The sequence below is a fragment of the Arachis hypogaea genome, chromosome 9 (assembly GCF_003086295.3).
Source record: "Arachis hypogaea cultivar Tifrunner chromosome 9, arahy.Tifrunner.gnm2.J5K5, whole genome shotgun sequence".
Taxonomy (NCBI): Eukaryota; Viridiplantae; Streptophyta; class Magnoliopsida; order Fabales; family Fabaceae; genus Arachis; species Arachis hypogaea.
Genome location: NC_092044.1, coordinates 4,247,603 through 4,274,529, shown reverse-complemented (window position 1 = coordinate 4,274,529; position 26,927 = coordinate 4,247,603). Strand labels below are relative to the sequence as shown.

The 26,927-nt window shown below is 28.4% G+C and overlaps 2 protein-coding genes across 2 annotated transcripts; one reads left to right on the top strand and one right to left on the bottom strand.

The window, feature by feature from the left end:
• Nucleotides 1-82: 82 nt before the first annotated feature.
• Nucleotides 83-4,617, bottom strand: LOC112710021 (LRR receptor-like serine/threonine-protein kinase IOS1). The gene is made up of 13 exons (XM_025762087.3): nucleotides 4,359-4,617; nucleotides 3,708-4,248; nucleotides 2,976-3,454; nucleotides 2,706-2,844; nucleotides 2,543-2,614; nucleotides 2,332-2,403; nucleotides 2,164-2,244; nucleotides 1,823-2,004; nucleotides 1,370-1,599; nucleotides 1,155-1,281; nucleotides 995-1,063; nucleotides 719-911; nucleotides 83-585 (listed from the first exon to the last, which is right to left on the bottom strand). The coding sequence occupies exons 1-13, from the start codon at nucleotides 4,441-4,443 to the stop codon at nucleotides 177-179; spliced, it is 2,679 nt and encodes an 892-aa protein (XP_025617872.1). The 5' UTR covers nucleotides 4,444-4,617; the 3' UTR covers nucleotides 83-176.
• A 17,571-nt stretch (nucleotides 4,618-22,188) lies between these two features.
• LOC112710020 (28 kDa ribonucleoprotein, chloroplastic) lies at nucleotides 22,189-24,788 on the top strand. The gene is made up of 4 exons (XM_025762086.3): nucleotides 22,189-22,856; nucleotides 23,707-23,808; nucleotides 23,888-24,160; nucleotides 24,433-24,788. Exons 1-4 carry the CDS (start codon nucleotides 22,431-22,433, stop codon nucleotides 24,490-24,492), a joined length of 861 nt encoding a protein of 286 aa, XP_025617871.1. The 5' UTR covers nucleotides 22,189-22,430; the 3' UTR covers nucleotides 24,493-24,788.
• The last annotated feature ends 2,139 nt before the right edge of the window (nucleotides 24,789-26,927 follow it).

The following is a 26,927-nucleotide window of genomic DNA, read 5'->3' as shown; positions in this document are numbered from 1 at the left end:
TTGAGGGAGTCAGGATATCTGAGAACTATATATGTAAATCTTGGCTGCATAGTGCATACAATGTACATTCGAAGAAAAAGAATAAAGCAATTTAGTTGAATGATTTATGATCATAATAATCCTTAGTACAACGTGACATAATAAAACACAGGAAACACACAACTTTCATAAAGGCACTACCTCACTAAAGGGCCAGTTTCAGAAGTCAGATTATAGGTGAACTCAATGAAATCAGTGTTTTCTGTGTCAATGTTGGATTGTTTCCGAGCCAACTCTATTGCCAAACATTCCTTTAACACAACCAATACATCACTCATGTATGGCCTTTTGTCAGGGCTATATGACACAGAAGCCATTGCTATTTCAACAGCTTTCCAGACAGAACTACTATCAAAATCTCCTTGTAATTCTGAGTCAACAATACCTTCTATATCCCCTTTAGAAAGTAAGGAATCAACTCGGTGACTTATGTGAACTTTATCTTCGGTTTTTGATATTGCCGGTTGACCTGTGATTATCTTCAAAAGAACTACTCCGAAACTGTAAACATCACTTTTCTCTGTGAACCTGTTTAACATGGTACACCTACAGGTCATTGACAATTTGGTTAGTATCTCCTCAGAATTATTTTGGATGAACACAAACTCAAACTTGGTTGTCTTAGTAATGTGTTGAATGGTTTACTAACGAAAATTGACACTTGAATGGAATAACTTACTGAGGATCTAAGTAACCAAGAGTTCCGGCAACAATGGCAGTGGAGATATGCGTGTCACCGTCAGCAAGATAGCTTCTGGATAGGCCAAAATCAGCCAATTTGGCTTGGAAGTTTTCAGTTAACAAAATATTTGCACATTTCACATCTCTGTGAATTATTAACGGCTTACAACCGTGATGCAGATATTCCAGTCCTGGCATAAGATTTTTCACATGACTAGATGAGAAGAATTCCAATTTGATGAAGAAATTCACAAATTTTCTTGTCTTAACTAACCTTGGGCTGCATCCACAGCTATTCGAAGTCTATCTTCCCAAGTTAAGAACTTTGTGTTGCTTTTCTTCCCTATAATTTTCAAATTTTAATATTTTGAATGCTATTTGCATGAGTTAATTTATGTCAAAGAAAAAGAAAGAAAACAAAGTAGTTAATATACCTAAGAGTTGTTCATCCAAGTCTCCATTTGCCATGTATTCATAGATGAGAGCTTTATTTTTCTCTTCATTGCAATATCCAATAAGGGAAGTAAGATTTTTGTGGTGTACTTTCATCATATGTTTAACCTAGAATTCAAAAGCCACATATTGGTCAGAATGGCTTAAAATGTTGCTCAAGATTTGAAACATTTTTGCAGATTATGAAACCACTTGCCTCTGCTAGAAATTGCTGATATACATGTTCTGATGTTGCAGACAGAATCTTGACAGCTACTTCAGTGTCATCAATAATTCCATAGTAAACTTTACCAAATCCACCTTCACCAAGCAACCTTTCAAAGTTGTTGGTGATATTAACAAGTTCATTAAATGAATATTGTTGTTGCTTGGCTTTTATTGGTGGCTCATTTGGATATTTGGGCTTCACATGAATGTTCACAGCAGCTAATTTTAAGGGGGAAAATATATTTCAGTTGCTAACAAATTAACAATAAAGCTAGAAACATTTATGACTAAAGACAGAAAATACGAAGATACTGAGAAAAAGAGTGTATCAGAGACATTTTGCTTGTTTTTGTGTTTGTCCCTTCTTAGAAAAAACAACTTTGTACCTGCCAAAGTGTCTATGTTTTTGTTGTGAGCTAAAATGATGGTTAGCATTAGTTACCTTGTGGCTTTCTTTTCTTAACTGAAAAGATTATAGCTGCTGCAGAAATTATTAGAAGCACCAAAACCCCAACAACTGATGCTACTACAGGAATAGCTACATTGTTTTTCTTCTTCTTGATTGTTTCGATGCGTTGGTTGCATGATGATGCAGAAGTACATAGGTTTGGATTTTGCCCCACACTAGCATAATTCAGATGATGTCAGATCAACAATTAAGAATTTCTGTAATTAGTAGTCATATTATATGATGATATAATAAAGAATACTAAGATAACAATCAGATTCAGCCTTAAGAAACTGTGAACTTTGGACTAATTGCTATTAAGTAGGCATGCATACCTCAATGATAGTGAACCTTTCTTTGATCTATCAAGGAGTTCACTGGGAACTAAACCAGTAAAATTGTTATTCTCCAAGTTTCTGTTAAAGAAGACACATATATGACATGCTTTTCTCTTTTATAACCGAGGAAATTATACTTATCAACCAAACAAGGGATTAACTTACAAAAATTTCAGTGACTGTAGCTGTGTCAGAAAATAAGGTATCGATCCACTTAAGCTATTATTTGATAAATCTCTGAAACATGCAATTCAAATGCATTTATTATTACAATTCGGGATATCAAATAATTTTAAAAACAAAAATTGAAAGTGAAAAATATAAATGGAATAATTTGGTTCCACCATTTGTAAACCATATTAGATGAGATACTCACAAGTATTGTAACATAGTGAGCTTGGATATGTAGGATGATATCTGCCCTGTCAATTCACTAGAAGATAAATCCCTGGTTGCATTTCAAAAACCAGTTTAAGAGTTTATGATTGGTGTTAATTAATGAATAAAAGCATGATCTGTTTTTTAGTTCATTAACTTACAAAGATGTGATTCTTGGAGAACTTTTGCCTTCAAAACTACAATTTAGACCTTCCCACATATATGCTATTGGGGCACATGGATCTCCTTGCCAATTTCTAGCAACATTATATGAATCCTTGATGTTTGTAATAGCAGCAACTAGTAGTTGATGATTGGAAATAGTTCACAACAATTTCAACCAAATGTTACAATGAAACTATTGGAATGTCCAAAGCAATTTAACTATGAAAATGAAAAGGAAAAAAATTATGGTTGGTAAAGAAAGGTACCATCATCTTGGTGAGTCTCTAATTGTGAGAAATCTTTTACCAGATAAATCTCAATAGCATTGACGATGGGAGGAAGTGAAGACTTTTCTGTCTGAAAAAGCGAAACAGTATAATTTGTTGCTCCAGTTACAGCTGAAGGACTATATATGGTAGTTGTGCTTTGGTATGCAGGTACAAGAGGTCCAAACCAGAACTTGCCATTCATGGTGATATTGAATGACCTTGTTTGATTTGCTGCTAGCTTTTGAATTTCATTAAAGTGCATATACACATAGTATTGCTCATCCACATTATTTGGTTCCCACATTAGATCAAGAGAAGCACTAGAATTTGCTGGTGCAGCAGCAGTGCTCATCACAACTGCTGGTGGTTTATAATGATTCTGTGATAGTTCATCATTGGTAAGTGTGCTACTCAGTTGTTTCCACTGTTTTAGGTTAACAGGATCCCAAAGCCTGTCATAAACATCATCTTTGTACCTGCATGTATACCACAATTTCATTTTACTTAGTGTTGGATATATTTGGATTTTGGAGTGTAAACCATAAATTGCTAATTTAGCTCCTGAAAGAAGTAAATAAGTCTGAGGTACTCGAAAGAGATAAAGAAGGATTCAAGATGGCATTGAAATATAGAAATATTATAAGATAGTTTACTCTATAGTTGGAAATTGGAACACAAAATTTGCACATAGTGTAAATGAGTTTATCTAAATCTTATGGAAATACTCACCTGTATGTTAAGTTGGTAATGGAACCTAAATCTAGTCTTAGGAAACGTGCCAATGATCCAGATGATTGAGCATCATAAGTCTTATTATCCAACATCCTTAATTCTATAGCTGAAATGAATGGAGTCCCTTTCCCTGTGTTAACCAAACAGATATGAACATAATCCAATGATGGAGTGTGAATGATCTCAGTGGTGTAGCTCCATGATGAATTGGTGAGTTTAACTGTTTCCCAAAAATTAGCTCCAAGATGAAGATCAAATTGTGGTAACTCATTTAGACCATCATAGTTTCCATACAAAAAGTTAGCTCTGATTAAATATTTAGTGGCACTTGCAACATTTATTTTGTAACAGTTTCTTGCACCGTTGGGAAAGCTTCTCAAATAACCTAGTTGCTTTTGATGAGTGGCCTTATCTTCTGGTGATACACTCATGCTTACACCAGTTTCAATGAAGTTAGCATCTGAAATGTAATTTATGCCTATAGTGACCTCAGTGTAACTTGATTTTTCTGGTAGTCCACAATCAAGGCTAATAAATCCTAAGAAAAAGGAGGAAAGAAAATGAAGAAAAAGAATTTAGCTAAATTTTAAGATTATAGTACATGGTTTTATAGTTGAAAGCAACTGTTTAGATTTTCTTAATACAAACCTGATTGATCCTGGGCTTGAACCATGACAACAATAGTAAGAGTCCTGAGCAATAGAAAAAGAGAATGCAATGATTTTCTCATCATTGTTTGTTGTATCCAATTTTTTGCTTTCAGTGCCAAATACAAGTGTGTCACATAATGATTTAGATGGAAAATAGTCAATTTTCCAGTTGGATTTGACAATTTTTAATGTTGAATAGAATTGCCAGAGCATAAAACATTGAAGGGCATTTTTTTTCTTTTTTTAAAATTGTGCTTAGACTTTAGGAGATATAATTAATTAATAATATATGTAGGCACTAACCAGTGAAATATGTGTTATAGAATTATATACTTGAGTCAAAGTAAACGGGGTGGAAAATCAACAAATGAAAATGAGAGTATCATTCCCTATCTTTTGTCCTATTGCAATGCCCTTTGAAATTAAAACTTCAATTATTAATTTTTTGGGGCTTTTTTAGTCGTTGAAAATTTAATTTGGTTAAGGCTCATTTTATATCCCTGACAAGCATGAATGTCTTTTTAAAAAAAGAAATAATTTTGATGAATTATAATTTTCATAAAAACTTTACACTTCTAACACATGGTCGGTTGCAACTTGCAATATGTATATTCCATTTTTAGCAAAGGGGTATAAAAATATAAAAATTCAAACTCAAATTAGAGATATAAAAATACCTATTTTGGTCCTTGAGATTCACGCGATTACTTATTTTGGTCCCTGAAATTCAAAATTATCTATACTGGTCCTTTAGATTCAAGTTTAGGCACCAATGCGGTCTCTCGACTCTTTTCGATGATGACTAGGCAAACGGAATGCTCAGATGACACCTTTCCTGCCACGTTGGATGATGGGTAAATAACGTCGAATTGAGGGACCATATTGATGCCTGGACTAGAATCTGAAGGACTAACATAGGTAATTTTAAATTTCAGGGACCAAAATGAGTAATCGCGTGAATATCAGGGACCAAAATGGGGATTTAGTCTACAAAAGATTATTAATCATTAAACAATGGCTCAACGGCTTCATAATATTGTTTCTCACCATTTAATTAAGTTGCATAGTAACAAATTTATATGTTTATATAAAAATAAGACAACTTAATTGATACTTACAACTATTTAAAATCATCCTTATTAGTTATTATAAATTTATAATGCAATTTACCTCAAAAAGTCAACCTACCTTATTATTGTATGACATATTTCGTCTTTATTTTTAAGACAAAAAAGTCCAAATGACATGCGTCTAAATGTGATTGTCAACTCTCAATTCGGCTACAGCCTAATGCTAACAAAATCATGAGCAGAAACTTAAAAATAATACATAATGTTTCATGAAGTTGACATTCTACATTTATTTTTAAATAAGAAAATAAACTCATCTACTATATTAAAGTTTTTAAATGTCTATATGGGTAACAACTAACAAATTTAGATCTCCTTACTAACTAATAAGTTAGCGACATTGTAATATTAATTAGTAAGTTAGAAGAGATGTTTGTTTAAATATTTACGAGGGTGAAGGCTATATTTTTTGGCTGTGCTTAATTGTTATGTTGATGGCGATGGATTGGTGGTGGTGGTGGTGGTATTTGAGAGAAGATGACGTTGGTGGTAGTATTTGAGAGGAGAGAAAGGCGAGTAACATGGATAAATTAAAAAAAAAAAAATCATTGATCTATACTTTTAACGCATAAGATATGTTGCTTGCTAGCTATATAGAATAAGAAAACCTTATTACAACAAGTTGAACTTAAAATGTAACATAATTCCCAAATTATTTTATTTTATTTCTAATATTAGTATTAGTTAGGAATGAACTAGGAACCTACCCAGCTAAGGGAGTCATGTAAGTACCAATTAAATGGCTATTGCTATTTCAACCGCTATTATGTGAAAAGAAGAAGCAAAATTTTTCTTTAAATTTGAAGCCAACAAAAATAACTAGAGATTACAAGTGATATAAGTGGAGCATAATAAAATTTTAAAAAAATTAAAAAATATTATAGAATTTAAATTTGATCTAAAATCAAATATGATCCATATAATTCTTATCAAGTTAGAAGACTTATAAAACTACTTGTAAGTTGTCCAACTTGTGTAGTCAAATTTCTAGTCAAAATTTATAACTTAAAGATAAGTTAGTTTAGTTATAATCTTTGATTTAGTTAAAGAAAGAATTGTTATATAATTTAATATTTATCAACTTATTATACAACTTGATAAAAATGAATGTAAAAAAAGATTCTAGTATACATACTTGTATAATTTATGCACAACTTAATCAATTTGTAAACTAAATGCACCTTTACAAAATATTGTATATAGGAGATTAAAGTATTTATTAATGTATGTTATATTTTGCATAGACTTAATGAGTGAAACTTAAAAAAAAAAAATAATAAGATCTCTATAGGACCTCTGCAATTCAAGTCCGCTTATATCTAATTCGTGAACTTAGATACAAAGTTATGCTATATGATAACATACCCACGCAGAGTTGCTGTCAAAATCTTTGTAACCTTGAGTCAACAGCTTTTGTATATTCCCTTCAGCCACCATCGAGTTAACCCGCTGACTTATACGATAAATCATGTTTTTCCTTAGTATTATCACTGGTGAACCCGTGATTATCTTTACAAGAACAGCTCTAAAACTATACACATCACTTCTCTATGGATAATATTAATCGTATCATTGAAATTAAAGATACTAAGGATTTAAGTAATCTGGAGTTTCAGCTACAATTGTGGAAACATGCGAGTGGCCATCAACCGCAAAGCATTCGGACAATCCAAGATCGAAGCTTTAGTTTAATAAAATATTTGTGCATTTGGATTACAGGTTGCTTACAGGCATTGTGCAGATATTTCAATCCTAAATTTAAATTTTCATCATGCATAGATAGTTATTAATTAGTTAAGAACTAAAATTTGACGAAGAAATTATTATTATTGATGAGTTTCGAAAATTTGAAATATGATAATTTTGTTATTGGGCCAAAAGTCACATAACCCCAATATGATAAAAAAATTATTCAGCCCTTGTGCAAAAAATAATTTCAAACTATATGGCTGAATCATTTAAATAGATATTAAAGTTATTTGGGCAAAGTTTCATGTGAATAGCCTAACTTGATTTTTGATGAGAGACCAAGAAACTTTGATCCGAAATTGAAAGAAGGAAAAAAGTAGTGGAACATGCTTTCTTCGGTTGCTTCCTATGAAATTCAAATTTTGATTAAACTAGTGTATGTTTTCGTGCCTTGCACGGGGTAATACATAAAATTATATAAAATTTTTTATTAAAATTTAAATGAAAAATATATATATTAATTATTATAAATATTTTATAATTTAAAAATATTAAAAATAATTAATATTTATTTTAATCAATTTGGATTGGTTGAATAGTTATCTCATTTGTTTACTTAAGTAAGTTTTTGAAATTCGAATCTCATTCTTAATAAATAGAACATCAATATGTGATGGATTAATTCTCGACTTGTCGAGTTAGAAAATCCGTAGAAAAAAATTGTATTTCTCTTTAAAATAGATTAATTTTTCATTAATAGCAATATTTATATACTTTTGTCTTTGTTAAAATTTACTTAGGACAATTTTATTTGTTGGTATCGTATTCATTCTTAAAGTCAAAACAATATGATTAACATTGTTACTTGTTAAAACTTTACATTTTATGAAATGATTTTTAAATTTTCAAATTCATAAACTTATGTCATTACAAAAGTTATTAGATTGATTAATATTTCTTGATAACATGGTGTAGCGAAACACCATCATTGAGTATTAGTTAGTGTGAAGAGAAACCAATAATAACTTTTGGTATTCAATATATAATTTATTCTATTGAAAAATAAATTAATATTTTCTAAATTTACAAATACATTTTTTTCTAATTTTTTACACAACTTTATTTGACAATATTTACCATTAAAAAATAGCAAATGACCATACTATCCTACAATATATATATGATGTGCAAAATAATTTCTTATCTTGAAATTAATTCTGATTAGTGAGATAAAATTTAAAATATTTTTTATTTTCTTACTCAAATTTAAATTTAAATTTAGAATTGATTAATGACTCATTTTTTTTAATTTCAATAAAAAATAAATTGGTTAAATGTAAAATATTTAGCATTTAATAATTTCAACATTTAATTTTTAATTACCAAAAACTGGATTAAAAATTAATTATAAACTTAATAATCGATAATATATATATTATATTAGTACGTAAATAATAATATCCAATGTATTAATTATTTATTTTTTGATAGAATTAATATATAATCTATTGAGGATTGATTTATTATCCAAATTTTTTTATAAACTTTGTAATATGTAAAAATAGTAATCTACTTATTTGTTATTATTATTTAAATAATTTTTTATAATTTTTTAATTAGGTAATTAACTTAATTAATAATTTTTATTATTGCTTTTATACTAAAAAAATCAGTTTATACTATTTATATATTTTTCACTACTAATAAATAAATAAATATTTGCACTATCATATTTATTGTCCTAGATGATGACTTAAGTTATTTATTTTGTATGTTAAATGATATTTTGTATGTTAATTTATTAAATATTAAGATAAAAAATTGTTCAATAAATTATATAAATAGTCATTACAGAAAAAAATTATATATCATATATAATAATTCTTGATATATATAGTGTCATTTATATATTAAAATTATCTATTTTAATTATGTGAGTTATTATTGTTATTTTTACTTTTTTGCTACATTGAAAAATAATATTTAAAACTAAAAAAGAGATAATTATTTTTTTTAATTTGAATTAAAAAAATATCTTATAAATATATTCAACTTTTACATATACTAAGTATTATAATATTGCAGTATAGTATTTGCTATATAACAATGACTCAAAATATTAATCTAAGATATATTTGGGCCTAGTAGCAAATAGGAATAAATTAATAATTTTATTCCATGGAGCAGGTACTTATGCCTGTGTCCCTATTATGGGTAGCAAATAGGAAAACCCGTCCTGTCTCGCCAAAAAACCCTCGATCTGGTGGGCTAGCCTGCCCCGCCCCGCCTAGTAAGACGGTCTTAAATTTCTCCCCCGCCCCGCCTAATGGTAGGCTGGCGGGTTGGCGGGCTCTCCCTTTTTTTTATAAATTATTAAATATTAAACAATATATATAATTTCACAATAATTTTAATAAATTTCTAATTTCTAAAAATATAAAAAATTATAATTATAAATATGTAATAAACATAATTATAAATCAAATTTTTTGAAACAAAATAATAAAATCATTATTGTCCAAAATAAAACAAATATTGTCCAAAATATATAATTAAACATCAAGTTTATAATCAATCAAACATAAAAACATAATCCAAAATATAACTTAAAACATCTTCAATTATCATTTTCATCCTCTTGTAAATTAATAACATCATAGAAATTTGTAAAAAAAATGGTCTTGATAAAATAAAAGCTTGGCCTAGCGGAGAAACCTACACTGTCCCACCGAAGCCCGCCAAAGCTCATGGATTAGGCTGTGCGGGGTAGGGGGACTTTTTGAGTTTGGCAGTTTCAAATTTCTAGCCCGATCCTCCTTTTTTGTCGGGTTATGCGGGTCAGCCCAACGTATTTTGGCCCGTTTGCCACCCCAAGTCCCCATCCATTTTTGGGTGGCAGGTCGTGAGGATTTCACGAGTCCTCATCTAGCCCAAAATGCGAGTAATCCCTACAAATACCTTTTTTTACTGCTTTTGTGATCATCCCTATTGCTAGCATTCATTGGTTTGTGACATGGAGCTATTCTAGCCACTCAATAAATTCTCAGATAATCAAAGTTTTGGTTATATCATTTTTATACAGTCACATGTATCCTTGTTATAACAATATTAATAGAAGATAAATAGATAAATACTAAGCTATTGTTTGAATATAAGATAAAAAATAAGAGGAAAGAAAATAGAAAGAAAGAAAATGAGAGGAAACAAAATGGAAAGAAAAATATATTTTTGTGTGTGTGTTTATATGAAGAAAAAATGAATGGAAAGAAAATAGAAGAAAAAATTTCTTTTACTTGGATGGAAGAAAAAGTAAGAAGAGAAAAAATTACAATAGAGTAAAATTATATTAATGTTTTTATATATTATATATAAATTATAATTCAAATGGTATCTCTGTATTTTAACCCATGTTTGCACTTCTGCATAAGTTTTTTTCGCAAATTTGAAGAGAAAAAATTTACATAAGCTCCATATACATTTTTATGTTTTTTATTCAATTTTTTTGTTGATCCAAACAATAAAAAATTATTTTTTTTATCTATTTTCTTCTCCAACATTTTATTTCTCTACAAATTCTTTTAATCAAACAATATATATATATATATATATATATATATATATATATATATATATATATATATATATATAAAACAATAATTAATATCACATATTAGGTTAATTTATGTTGATAAACCAAAGCCACCCAAAATTACCTAAATCCCCCAAACCCAAAAATGTTATCTAGTTATCTCCATTTACATTTCTATATAAATCGAATTTAATGAATTCGAATTAGGGTAATAAGTAATAAATCGAATCTATAGGATTCAACTTACTTGACATTATGATTTGAAAGTAAATTGAATTCGAATTATGTCATCCCCTACTAAATCGAATTTATAAATTTTGATTTATATGGTCCATGCTAAATCAAAACAATAATGTTCGATTTATACTCACTTAATAGCAATCTAGTTTATTGTAAATGAAATCTCTTTCATTCGATTTAGTAACATAGATATCATCCAAGTAATTCGAATCTTATAGATTCGATTTACTACAAAAACACATCATTCGAACTCTGTAAATTTGATTTATATATATATGTAAATTGAGACATGCACGTAATTTTTTTACTTTGGCAGATATACGTAAAATTGATTTGCAAATAGTTTATAAAGGTGATTTACTCCACATATTATAACTTGTGAAATCATAATATTTTGAGAAGTGATGTATAGACAACTTAAATGTTGATAATTTTTTGAAAAATTTTAGAAAAAAATAAAAAGATTACATGTGAAAAAAAAATTTGTTCATAATCTATGATTAATAACTTTAAAATTACATATATATATATATATATTATTTTATAGAGACTTATAATTTTATTATCAGCGATGTTAGTGGTTATAGAGAGATTTTTACCTTTAAATAAATTATAGAAAAATTAAAAATAAAATTAGTTGCTATTTTTCTGACAATTCATTTAATTTTTAGTTTAAATTAAAATTAAATTATATATTCAATTTATATTTATTTATTTATCCTAATGATTGTATATAATAAAAAATATATTTAAGAATGTTTTAAAAGACATTTTATATAATTGAAAGTTAACTATGAAATTGAAGTTAAGATGAAGTGAAATATATATAATAAACATATGAGGAGTGAAATTAAAATAAATAATTAAAAATAAGGTAATAAAATAATTTAAAAAAGTAAAAAAAAGCAGAAAAATAATACATGTAATTGATAAAAATACACTGTAAAAAAATTAGTATAATCAATAAATATAAAAAATAAAAGACAAAAATTAAGATATATTTTTATTAAAAAATTCAAAAAAAATATTATAAAGAAGAACCTATTAATAAAGTTTTATGAAAATATTATAAAAAAATTAAAATATTAGTAAATAAAATAGTAACTCTTTTAAGAATTATTAATCAAAATACATAAAGTACATTATGATTTCTAGATATAAAAAATAATAAGAAAATAATTCAAATTAAACTTATTTATTTGTTTATTATTTATTAAATAATTTAATGTTTATTTAATTTTGGTCAAATCAAATAATATAATTAATTAGTTATAATTAATGTTGTTCACCCTAATGGTTTAATTGAAACATATTGAAACTCTAAAGGTAAAATTAAAACTAAATATTAGGTATAAAATAAAAATAAAATTGCATTTGCTATCTTGAATTTTTTTTTTTAATAAAAGTTTTATTTATACATCTTTAAAATGCATTACTTTAATATAATGATATTTTTATTAAAAATAAAAATTATGATAAATATCTTATATATTTGTTAGTAAATTATATACAAATATTTTTTAAAGTATATATTTTTATTATATAAAAATAACTTAAATACTTTTAAATGTGATTATGATAATTCATTAAATATTATTTTTTTATTAATTTATATTTAATAATTTATCTCTAACTTTTAATTATAGTAAAAATGTTAGATATGATGCCAAAAAAAAAAGCTAAAGCAACATAAATTTTTTACTAACAAAAATAAAATATATTTTTTTTATTTTTTAGACACATATCTATTTTTTTAAGTTATATATTTTAATTTATATAAATTAATGATAATTAAATGTATAAAAAATATGAATTAATAAAAAAAATAAAATTTAAGATAAATATGTCCTAAACAAATTGAAATAAAATAAAGACTTTTAATTATGATTATTAATTATAATCACATATATTTACTTTAAGATTTATACTTCAAAAACTCAGTATATTAATATTTTGTACTTTTATTTTTTAACTTTAGACTATCACAAATATTAGTTTCTCTCCGATAATGACAATATTTTTAAAAAAATAAACATAATTAAATAATCTTAAAATTATATAATAATTTTCCAATAAATATACAATTACTTAAAATATAATATTTGTGTAGTAATTGAAATTTAATTACCAATATAAAAGTAATATATAACATCATTTCGTAATCAAATAAGTGTTTAATCAAAGAATTTAATATTTATATATATATAATAATATGACAAGATAAATAAAAGTTTGAGTTTAACCATAACATAAATTGTAACTGATTTGATTTATAATTTAAAAAAATTGAATAACCCTTTTTAAAAATATGCCAATCTAAATAATATAGATTGAAGATAAAAAATATAACTAAATTATATAATACAACATAATATTCCTAAAAATTGGTTTTATAGCAGATCTAAATATCAAGATATTTATCATCATCTGTAGTATAATCTAATTTTACAATTATTTAAACGTTGTTTTTATGAAAAATCGCATTATTTATTTTGAAAAAAATATTTACTCATTATTATAATTTAAATAGAATATAAAATAGATATTAAACCAATTATTTCTTTTAATAATTACTGAACATGAGATTTAAGAGCATATAAAGTAAATATAGCATTTATAACTTTTACACTACCACAATAAGATGATTATCATAAGTCTTTTTAGCATAAATTAAATAGAACAACATATAATAATAAAGAAACAATCAAATCCAAAAAAATTATAGAACACCTGTCATACATTACGACGGTTAGTATTGAGAAAGCTTTAACCATTTATTTTTTTATTAAATAAATTATCATTTGTACCCATAAAAGATACAGATGCTGACAAATGTACCAATATAAGAATAAAACAATAATTATAACTACGGAATATGGTTTCCGTGTGCCAAGAATACCCAGATGTTGGTTACACAATTAGTTCGTTAGAGTATTTTTGGCACACGGAAGCTATCTGTCGTGGGTATAATTGTCGTTTTATTCTTATATGAATACATTTGTCCGCGTTTGTATCTTTCATAGATAGTTGGATACAAATAGTAGTTTATTCTTTTTTATTAGCTATCTTTTTATCTACTTTACACTTCATCTACGAATATGTTAAGAATTAAACCTATGCTTCAACCTTTCAAAATCCTATATATTCTTGCCAAACACAATATTATTATGCCTTTTTTTTTTTTATAGAAACCATTGAATGAAAGAACCGTTAATAAAAAGATGAGGTTCTCTTATAATATGTATGACTTTTTATGATAATAAAATAAAAATGAAAAGCATGAATAATATTGTGTATATTTAAGTTAATTTTAATCTTTTTTAATAACCAGATTTGTCATAATTTAATTGATAAATAGTGATAGTTAATATGGATTGGATATGTTTTGAGTATGCTATACATTTTATAATTTTGTACGGAACAATATTAATTTTAATTTATATATTTATTATTGGGTATTAAAAATAAAAAGTATTTGTATTTATAGCATTTTTCAAACCTTCCTCAACTCTGATTGTGATTAGGCCTAAAAGATCACCTACCTCGTTGGACATAAATGTAATCCAATCAATTTTCACCTGATAGTGCTATACATTCGCATAATCATAGAAGAATTAACTTTAGCAAAATAACAATATAGTATTTAGTTACCACATGAGTATTTTTATATATAGAATTATCAATCAATTATGTATGACTTCTGATGAAAATAATATATTCAACCTGGATATTGTTTGTTAGGAAAAAGATAACAGATTGACAAAAAAAATTAATTACAATGGGTATATTCATTTTAAAAATATTTTTTATATAATACTATAAAAAATATCATGATCACCCTGAATTACTACAGGTTCAACTTCCATCGACAGTAGTAGAATGCCTAAATTAAGATATTTTCAAACTATAATATTTATCAAATAAACAATTAATGAAACACTCATCCATACCTTCTCATTTTGAGTATATTTATACATAAAAAAAAAGAGTTGAAATAGTAAAAGTGATAAAAGTGATCATTTTTATAATTTTTGTGTGGCTATCTATATATAGAAGATCAGAAGACTATGATTATCTAACAAAATTAATTTTATTTATTACATTCAATTTGAATAAGTAAAAAATTATCTTATTTTATTTTAGTCCTTAATTCACATGATTTAAATTTAGCTTAATATATATGATTTTATTTGATTTAATTATTAATGAAAAATATATTGAGAATGTATTTTATGCATAGATTTGTTTTCAATGATTAATTAATTAGTATAATTAATTAATTAATATAGATAATTAGTATAATTAATTTTATTTAATAAATTAAAAAAATTAAAAAATACTAACAAAATATTAAAAGAAATAAATTAAAAAATACTACCAAATTAATTTGATATAAATTATAATAAATTATGTGATATTTAAATATCTAATTAAATCGATTAGTAGATATAGTTGATTTATCATAATAAGTTGTATTTAATGAGTTAAAAGAAACAAATCGCTAAACACTCTCATAAGCATGCATGTCACGTCAATTCCATCATTAAGTGCAGAAACCTGATTTTTATATAATAGAATAGATGAGAATATGATATGAGACATATTTTAATTATGAAATTGGTATTATATAATAGATTTTTTTCTAAATTCTTATTGCTTGTTTGTTACTAATTTTTACATAATTATTTAATAATTTTCGCCTATGAAGCTATTAACTACCTAATATTATGATTTAATTAATAAGAGTGATAACATTAATATTTTTTCATAAGTCTTGTTATTATTTATAATTAGAAAATAGCTATAAATAAATTTATTTTCTTAATGAGTGTTAAATTTGTTGTCAAATTTTATATTACCTTTAAAATTTTAGTGTAATTGAGTCTAATTTCTACATTTTGAAATGAATTTACTAAAAAAAAATTAATATGTAAATCACATTATTATTACAAATTACTTTTTTAACATAATTAGTGGTGGATGCTTGTTTGAACCATTAAATTTAGCTTCTAATGATATTAAAGTCAACCTATTTTATTATCTCGTGCCTTCAAAGAATTTACACGACTAACATAATAATATAACAATTAAAAAAATTATTAAATGGGTATATTCATTTTAATAAATATTCTTATATCTAATACTATAAAAAAATACATTGGTCATTTTGTATTGCTACAGGTCAATTTCCATCCACATTAGTAGAATGCCTAAATTGATATATATTCATCAAACAAACAATCAATAAAACAATCATCTGTACTTTCTCATTTTGGGTACATTTATAATGGACTCTATCTTTATTCTCGTCCGATTAATCAGTTCTTCAGAGGATCTATCAGACTAGGATGGAGTGAATAAATTGATCAGTTAATATGAATATTCAATTATTTCTTTAACTTGGAATTGATTTGATTCACATCTTTCATTTGTGATAGACATCTTTCCATTTGTGATATAAGGATTCAAAAATAGGGATTTCGAGTAGTGTATTCATTAATCAATTGAAATAGTATTTCAGTACAAATACGTAAACAAGTCTATATACATATTTCTGTATAGCCTTTCGAGAATTTCATTTGTACAAAAGGATTCCTTTCCTCACGCGAAAGGAAAGGTCGTCAACTCCATTTGTTAGAACAGCTTCCATTGAGTCTCTGCACCTATCCCTTTTTTATTCTCGCTTTCTTAATGTTTATTTCCTTTCCGAAAACGGGATTTGGCTCAGGATTACCCATTGTTAATTCCAGGGTTTCTCTGAATTTGAAAGTTATCACTTGGTAAGAGTTGAAATAGCAAGAGTAGTAAAAATTATGATTCTTATAATTTTGTGTGGCCATCTATATATAGTAGACCAGACAACTATAATTATCTAACAAAATTAATTTGTATTTATTGCACTCAACTTGAATAAGTAAGAAATTATCTTATTTTAATTTAGTCTTTAATTCACATGATTTGAATTTAGCTTAATATATATTATTTGATTTAATTATTAGTTAAAAATATCTCAGTTGTCTATTTTATTCATAAATTTATTATTTAATGACTAATAAATTAATCAAATTAATTAATTAGTATACACAATAAATTTGGTTTAATAAATTAAAAGAATTCAATTAAAAAAATACTAACAGAATATTAAAATAAATGAATTAGGAAATATTACCAAATCAAATTGATATAAATTATATGATATTTAAATATCTAATCAAATCAATTAGTTGATATAGTTAGTTTATTGTAATAACTTTTATTTAATGAGTTAAAATAAATAAATCGAAAAATTCTCTTAGAAGCATGCCACGTTAGTTCCATCATTAAGTGTAGAAATCCGATTTTTATATAATAGAATAGATAGAATAGATTAAATTCATGCCTTGGTAATTGAAAAGGAAAAATTAAAAGTGATTTGATTGTATTAAATGACTCCACATATTTCTTTATGCATAGAGGAATGGAAGTGGAAATTAATTTGTTTTAATATCATTCAATTACTTCCATTGAAAGTTTCCTTTTTTCTTCTCTCTCTTCTCTCTTATTTTCGGTTATCACTTTCATCTGGAAAAGTTGATTGAAGAAGTTATTAGAGAAAAATAGTGAATTTATGAAAAAGCAAAAGACTAGGTTGATGATGGCCTTTGCAAAAGGACAAAGCATGCGCGTGGTTAAGATTTTTGTCACTAAAGGCAAGATGTGAAGAAGAAGCTTCAAGATCTCCATACCAAGAATAGAAGCAATCGGCCTTGGTCAGAGAAGAAGATCTCAGTGGTAAAGCTCATTTTCATTTTTGTTCATCCAAGACAGAAAGTAGCTATTGGAGCTACGTGGAGGAAGAAACAAATATGGAAAGGAAGGGGCTGTCAACGATCAAGGAGTCATCAAAGGTCAGAATTTATTCTTGGAGACAAAGTCAAGATGAAAGACTCAGATTGATGAAACTTGATGAGAAGGGATGAGAGAGAGGTACATACATGTTGATTTGCTTTTTAGTTTTTCCTCTCTCTTCTCTCTATCCGAACCGGCTTTTGTGTTGGAGAAGAAGATGATGGCTTGGTTGAACCGTTTTCAACCTTGGAAGCTTCTCCTTTTATAATAAGGGTGAACGGCCAAGGGCTGAGACAAGGAGAGAAAGCACAGAGTTCTCATAGCTATGCTAAGCTAACAGAGTTCTTCTGCTTCAATGGGTTTTATTTTGTTTTCTTTTCTTTAGTTTTGTCTGTTTGAGTCTCATGGTGAAAAAGACAAATAAAGTGAGGTTTGTAAGAAAAGCCAGTGAGAAAAAAAGACAGAGAGTGCAAAATTAAAGAAAAAAGTCATAGATGTCTAAGAGTTCCTTTGTACATCTGTGTTGTGTTTCATGATCATGTGGAGATTCTCTTGCAAGTTGGGTTAGCACTTTGCGGTTGAAAGCTTGGTAGTTGACCAAGTCAAGTTCAGTTTTGGGGATAGAATTTGGACTTGTCCCGAACAAGAATGGGTAGTTCCTAGGGAAGAATTGGTGTATGTAATCAGATTATTATAGTGAAATTCCGTTACTATTGTGATGGAGACTGGATGTAGGTTACATTGCACTTAACAGCTGAACCAAGATACTTCTGGGTGTGATTCTCTGTTTCTCTTCTACTCCATTTCTGTTTCAGTTGCGTAGGAGACAAAATTGAAAAATATCTCCTAACCGGTTACGAGAAAAAAAATGTCTTTTGACTTGTTATGAGACAAAAAAAAGAAATATCTTTTGAAGTTATTTTAAAGGGCAACAAGTAATACTCAGCAAAAATGGACTAAGATTCAACTCCTCTTCTTTTAACTATTAATTACCATCAATTATTATTATTTTGTGACGAGAGTGGAATGAACTTCATTTTATGTTGATGATAATTTATCAGGAGGTGCAGGATTGATTTTGTTTTTTTTTTTCAAGGTTTTAGTGTAATAATATGAAAAAATCTAAATGAACCAATTACAATATAGCCCAACTAAGCAAATCTTTTTCTATTTTTAATTTTAAAATTCAAAAAATTAGTATAACGAGGAGTTGTGAATTTTATTTTTTTTTGGTAACGAGTCTGTTTTTTAACTAGATGACTGAAATTGGTTGCACTCTTAATTAGTTTCTTGAGTAAATAACCATTTCTAACTACAAATGATATAAACGTTGACAAATCTATTCATACAAAAAATAAGACCAGCACTGTAACTATAAAAGATAGACTGCAGTAGATAAAACTAACCAAAATTTCAAAAACTATTCAGAATTTAAAATTATCTTTTTTTTTTTTAACAAATCCAATCCAATCCAATCCATTAGTGTCCTACAGATCTCTCTGCACATGAAATGCTTTTTTTTCTTCTATGTATTCATTCATTGCTAACATATACTCAAAAGTGCATTCGGATTTGAAGGAATATGTGTTGGGTTTGTGAAGATGGAGAAAAATTAAGAATAGTCATTTTGGTAATTCGGTGACCAACTTCATGTGTAGGCTTCGAAACTGGCGAACCTGTCTTTGAACGATTTCATTTGGAGCAACAATTATAGTTCAAAAAGACCTGATGAAAGGAGGAACTTCGACATCAAAGTCGGCGGTGGAATCAACTCATCACCACCACCTTTACCATCACCTGCTTCTCAACAAGTCAAAAGCACCTCTTTCTGATTTTAAGGATGGCTGGAAGCAGATCAATAACAACACCATCAATGGATCTCTCTTCACCATACTAGAGTCAATAGCAGCGGACCAGAACCGAAAGAGAAACCGATGGCGACGGAACTAACCCGGAATCTTTGACCTCGCGTGAATTACACCCTCGCTTCTAGAAGGTTCCGAGGGCCTCTTTTTATGCTTCGATTTCTGCCACGACGGTACTCTCCTCGGCAACAAGCTCATCGACGAATGCCGCGTCCCCGTGGCTAATCTTGTCCACAACGGCATCAAATCTAATGCAGTGCGGTCTGTTAGCTACCAGGTTCAATCCGGCGAGGGAAAACCTAACGGCATCTTCAATTTTTTTTGTATCGATTGAAAGGGATTGGGGATAGGTACGATAGATATGAATCATCACAAATTTTGGAAGGAAGAATTTCTGGTGGGTGAGTTGATGTAGGACGATGAAGGTGGGTTTATCAAGTTGAAGTTAAGTGCGGCTGTAGAGGTGTAGGAAGAGGAAGAGGAAAAAGAAGAGAGGTTGTGAAAATGAATTTGGTAAAGAAGGAATAAATTTGTCATTGTTTATATCTTTTGTGATTAGGAATGGTTATTTACTCTAGTTTCTTAGTAAAATCGTAATAATTTTTTTTGAAGTAATCTTATTTAATCAACTCATTTCTTCAAAGGTTTTAAACTATCCTAAAATTCAACATAATTATTCCAGTCACCTCTTTGTCTCATACCCTAACATTCTTTTTAGTATGTGTGGTTGAAGGAATTAGAGTATCTTTGATTCTCATCAGAGTAAAATATTTATAACAAAGTAATACTTAAACCACACACACTCTTAGTATATTTTCTCAATTGTTTTAGATAGTCAGTAATCTTAGTATTAGTCTCGGTTCAAATAGGAGAGAAGTGTTACTGACTCTTAGTAATCCCCATTAGTAATGCCATCAAAGACCACTACAAATTACAAGTTTTTGTCAAACACAACAAAAGCACCTCAAATCTCAACTAACAAAACATACATAAGAAATTTACATACAAATTAAATAGCACTAACACATACACATATCATTTTGTGCTCATGTAAAAGCACCCGCTGCATGCCCAACTTTAGAGTCACCTTGTATTTATTGTCACCTCCTTCCAAAGATGGCCAACATGATTGTTGCATTCCCATTACCCATATCCAATCTTCCTGTTCCACAAAATATTCTATACATAGTCTCCATTGTTAACCTCTACATGTTCCATCTTGTGTTGCCTTGCCATGATCCATTCCTTCCCATTCCAAGCAATTGTTGCGAAATTGCGATTGTTCAACGCCATGTACTCCCATTTCTTCTTTTCCTTGAAGTCATTTCTACCTCTGAACTTCACACAGCAATTTTTCATCACTTGCTTTATTTTATGTCTTAGTTCCTCAAAATTATTATTAATTTCCAGTTTGTTTTCATTTTGCCGTTAATCTACTCCACAATACTCCTATTACGTAAAACCATTATTAATTGTTCTTCTTTTACATCAGAATCCTTAACTAAAATCGTAAGTGTCTTTAAATCTGTTAACTCTGACTTTACCACCAAGAACTTCACCATCAAAGACTGGCATCATGCCATCTGAATTTACTAAAGTAGCGTTTGTTTTGAGGTACTGGGACAGAGACTAAGAGATTGAGACATAGTATCATGTTTGTTGGCTCAGAGATTGGTACTAAAATTTCTGTCTCTGTCCCTAAAATTTCAGTATTTTAGTACCTCCAAAAAGTAGAGACACAAGGGATTGAAATTTTTAGAGACGGAGACTGCAATTTTAATAACATTTTATACCTAAAATACCCTCATTTCAATTAATTAATTCTAATTTTATCCTTTTTACAGATTAAATTAGAGTTTTATTCTTGTTTGAATTTCTGTCTCTCACTTTGCACCAAACAGAATACTAAAATATATTTCTATCTCTGTCTATTAGTCTCTGTCTCTTAGTCTCAGTCTTTCAGTCTCTATCTCTCTACCAAACGCTACCTAAGTAACCTCATCCTGTATTTTTTTCAATTGAAATTTTAAAAATAAATAAAACTATTTCTAGAATGATAAGTGAAAATATATCAAGAGAGTATCATTATATTTGATATTACCTATATCTTATTGGTTTGGAGATTCTAACTAAATTTTTGAATTATTAAATAAGGAAAACGATGGTTTAAGATAATTTCTCTACTTTGTGCAAAAATAATTAATAAAATTTTTATAACTAAAAACAAAGTATCCAAACTATGAAATAGGTAAAATTAATGAAATTAATTATTAAGAATAATTGTACATGAATATCTTTTTTAATATGATGTATTAATGCATTAAAAAAACTATGACATGTGATTGTTTATTTATATTATTTATTATTTTCTATATACTAAAATATAGCTTACTAATTAATTATTTTATAATGTCAATTAAGAAAATTAATTATTTTATAATTACTTATTTATATTATTTATACTATTCAGTTTTTGCTATGCGTCCTGACCTCAAATTAGCGTCACTGCTAACGAGTATTAAGCATCACACAGTGAAATTCAATTGAACAGCAACTTATCTTATCTCCATATATCTGGTTCCATCAGTGGACAGTGGACACAATTCTGCCACATAAGCACCAACACCTTACAGAATCCCAGCCTCTTCTTCTCTCTCTCTCTTTCTCTCATATAATCAAACATTAAAGTCCCCAACCGGTAATAAACATTGATCACGCACTTGCTCAACATGGCTGCGACACGCATAGCTTCCTCCTTATTTTCTTCTTCAATCAACACTACTGTCAAAAATTGCTTCGCTTCAAAAACCATAACAGACCCTCCTCTCATAGCAATATCCTCCAATCGCAAGTTATCCTCACTGACCCAGTGCTATTATTTTGTGGAACCTTTGTCATTAATTGGTGTTACTAAGTTATGGACGCCTAAAACTTCAGCAGCTGTTGTTGTTTCACAAGAAGAAATTGCTTTGTCTGATGATGCGGGCTTAGTTGAAGAAGAAAAAGAAAGGCAAGTGTTGGAAGAACAGCAACAAGATGATTCTGCTGAGTCCTCTGTCAACACTAAGCTTTACTTTGGAAATTTGCCGTACAGTGTTGACAGTGCACAACTTGCGGGGTTAATTGAGAGTTATGGAAGTGCAGAACTAATTGAGGTATTTATTTAATTGTCTATATATATATATATATATATATATATTGTCTGCCAATTTAAATCTTTTGTTTGTATTTAAATAATTTTGTGTTATTTTATTTTATTGTATAGACAATCTATCATGTAAATAAAAATTTGAAGTCATCCATTATATTTCAAACAAATATTATATTTAAAATTAAAAAAATATTCCTCGTGAAAAATTCACCAAAATGGATCGAACTATATAGTATGTTTAATGTTTAATCATGAGAAAACATTCATAAATCGTATCATGTGAGAAATTTCAAACTTCCTCTATTTAATTTAATCCAATGATTCATCAACTTATGGCTTCAGCCATCCGTTTATTATGGCTGGTGTATTCAAGGGTTTGAATTGAAATTGGTTCATGTAAATCTTTCTCTTGTAAGCAGGAGTAGATTCTCTCAATTGGAAAATCTACTTAAGTATAAGTTTTCAGCACACTCACATAAATATTCAATCAATGTTGAAAATCCATACTTAACATGGTCAAGAAGATCCTCCAACCAAGACTATTCAGGACAAAAACCAGAATAAACAAAAAAAAAAATTTATACTATGCAATATTCAACATGCTACAAAATGTTTATAAGTAGTATCTTCAAATTTTAAAGTGTAAATAAGGTCTCTTCATCTTCTCATTAATGTCGGTTCGAGATTCTTCATAGCTGATAACTGTTTTGATGGAAGTTGCATTTCATGTCGGTTCGAGATTCCTCATACTTGCAAGTTCTTAATCTAAATTGCATTTTTTTATTTCATTCTACAAGGATGTGATGCGTTCCAGAAATTCCATAATGTTAATAATCTTATATATATATTTCCAGGTTCTCTATGACAGGGACACTGGAAAAAGCAGAGGCTTTGCATTTGTGACAATGAGTTGCATTGAAGATTGCAATGCAGTAATACAAAATCTTGACGGAAAAGTTAGTATTCTACCCTTTTGAGAATTGTTTTTGGTTTTCAAAACTATTGGCATGCTAAAGGTTTGTACTAACATCCTAGGAATTCTTGGGCCGAACTTTACGGGTAAACTTCGCTGACAAGCCAAAACCGAAAGAACCATTGTACCCTGAAACTGAGCATAAGCTATTTGTTGGAAATCTGTCATGGTCAGTAACTTCTGAGAGCCTTACAGAAGCGTTTCAAGAATATGGAACTGTGGTTGGAGCTAGGGTCTTGTATGATGGCGAAACAGGAAGGTCACGCGGCTATGGCTTCGTTTGCTATTCGACAAAGGCAGAAATGGAAGCTGCCCTTACATCTCTGAATGATGTGGTATGCCAAAAACCTATGGTCTCTTCGTTTATACTGCTTTTGTGTTACATGAAAAAATGGAAAATCAAAGTTACTATTAAAATATAAAGAACCTAATGACTATAGCTAAAAGAGGTAAGATATTGTACTATCATATAATGTTAGTTAGACACATATATATCTAATAATTTGTCTTCTTATAATTGATCAATCTAGCACGTAAGGCATTATATAAATATAGATTAGAAATTCACGATTTCTCTCTCTGCTTCTTCTAAACCCTACACCATCAGGAACTAGAGGGACGGGCAATGCGTGTAAGTGTGGCGCAAGGTAAGCGTTCGCAAGGTTAATAGCGCTAAAACTTGGACATGGTGTCAGTTGAATGAGAAGGGGAACCTTGAAACTTATGAAGAGGAATGCTTTTTGTCTTGTCTACGTATCATTTCCTCCCGTTTCCAAAAATTCTACTATGCAACAATATTTTGTGTAACATAATGTTAACATTGATTTTATGTTATTTCTTTCTTGGCCGACTACTATTTATTCATTGAATCACATCATCTATTCGATGTAACAATGCCGGAATCATTCAGCATCTTAAAAGATGTAATTTTATTACTACAATGAATGAGCCACTTTCAAAATACAACTTATACTCGAAAATTTATAAGTTGAGCAATACACACGAAGAGAAAAAGTTATTCTGCATCTTAGGGAAATTTACAGTAAATTTGGTGTTGGAGTTATTTAAAAAAATGTAGAAAAATTTGTTGATTTATTTTTACTTTTTGAAAGTTATTTTTTAAAACCTGTAACAATTTTATTGACCTGTTATGTTTAGTAAAATATATGGAGAGTTTCTCTTTAGAAAATGTAGAGAAATTTTCTTTCTTAAAATACTAATTAAAATTATAAAATATAAACTAAACCTAATACAACTCTCTCTAGCTAGCTCCTTTGATTTTTATTCTTTTATTTTTGAAAATCAGTGCCACCTAGGCACCTATGCACGTGATCACTTAAGCAAGACCGGTGAAACCACGGCAATCTGTGGGACAATTCCTTGCTATGCGGCCATCATTGTGCACGAACTAATTTCTTCACCACGGCAATCTGTGGGACAATTCCTTGCTATGCGGCCATCATTGTGCACGAACTAATTTCTGTTTTAATTCTTAAGATTAACGATATCAGAATATATTAAAATTAATTAGTATTTATTAGAATTATTTAATATATTTAAATTTTTATTATATGATTTTTTTAACATTTATAAATATTTTTTTATATTATATTATTTCAAAACAACTTAAATACATTTTATAATACACAAATTCTTTTTTCAATTTAATCTCTTATTTCTAATATGGTATCAGAGTCATGATATCTTTTTTGAGAATGATATGTTATTTTTCTTCCGTGCCATTTTTTTCTTCTCTTTTGTCAATGCTTTGATGCTTTCTCACTTAACCGATTAGCTCATTCACTACATACTTATTCTCATGGAGAAACCATATATTTTTCGTCACCTTATGATAGTTTGTCATCTATTTACACTTTGTCACTTTTTTTAGTAGTTTTCCAACAATTTACCATGTTTTCAGCAGTTTTTCGCCACTTGGCCACTCTTCCGACAGTTCCATCTGTGTTTTCTTTGTGGCAGTTCCATTTGTGCTTTTCTTGTGACGGTTCCATCTGCGTTTTCTTGTGGTGCTTTTCTTGTGATGGTTCCATCTGCGTTTTCTTGTGGCAGTTCTATCTGCGTTTCCTTATGACAGTTTTGTCTGTGCTTCCTTCCGCCAGTTCTGTCTGCATTTCCTTCAGACAGTTCCGTCTGCACCCGTTCTATTAGTTTATGCATTTTTTTGTTGTTTTAAATGAGTTTCAAACTCAAGTTGTCACTTGAGTTTGAGGGAGATGTCAGCATATATTAAGATCAATTAGCATTCATTAGAAGTATTTAATATATCTGAATATTTATTATAGAATATTACGTCTTTATTATTACGATTTTCTTAGCACCTATAAATAATTAAATACCCTTTTATTTTGTATCATTTTAAGACAATTCGAATACACTCAATAATACATAAGTCTTTTCTCCAGTTTAGTCTCTTAATTCTAACAGACGAGTTGCACCGATTTAGTCTTTGAAGTCTCAATTACACTGAATAAATCTCCCAGATTCTAAACAATACACCACACTAGTCTCTTCCCCATTTTTCGTCACTAGAGCACTGACTAACATGGTCAATTTTTGCCATGCTGGATATAGAGAAACGATGTTGTTTGTGATTTGGCCCCTAACACCACTTGAAACGACATCGTTTGTCTTTGATGAGAAATAAAATGTTACCCCTATTTTATCTCTCTTCCTCTTCAATTTCTCCATGAGTGATGCTAAAAAAAATCTCTCTTCCATGAGTAATAGAAATTAGTGATTGGTAGCTGCAATTGAATTTTCGAAGACTATTAAAAAACGATGTAAACTGTACATTTGCCTGGAAAGTTTTTTTTGCAACATTTTCCCATAATTTTGTTGGATGATAAAAAAGAAACTTACTTCGTGTTTATAACAGGACTAACAACTTGAACATTTGAGAATGAAACTTTTTCTTTCTTCTACTACATATCAACCCTAAACACATTAAAACAAAATCATCCTCAAACCTTAAACACCAACATAAAAACCAGCAACAAAGATTACAAATACGGCCAACAACAACATGTACAATTTTTGGGTTTTAACTTTAGTTTCTAACTTCCTAATTCTCCAAGACAAATT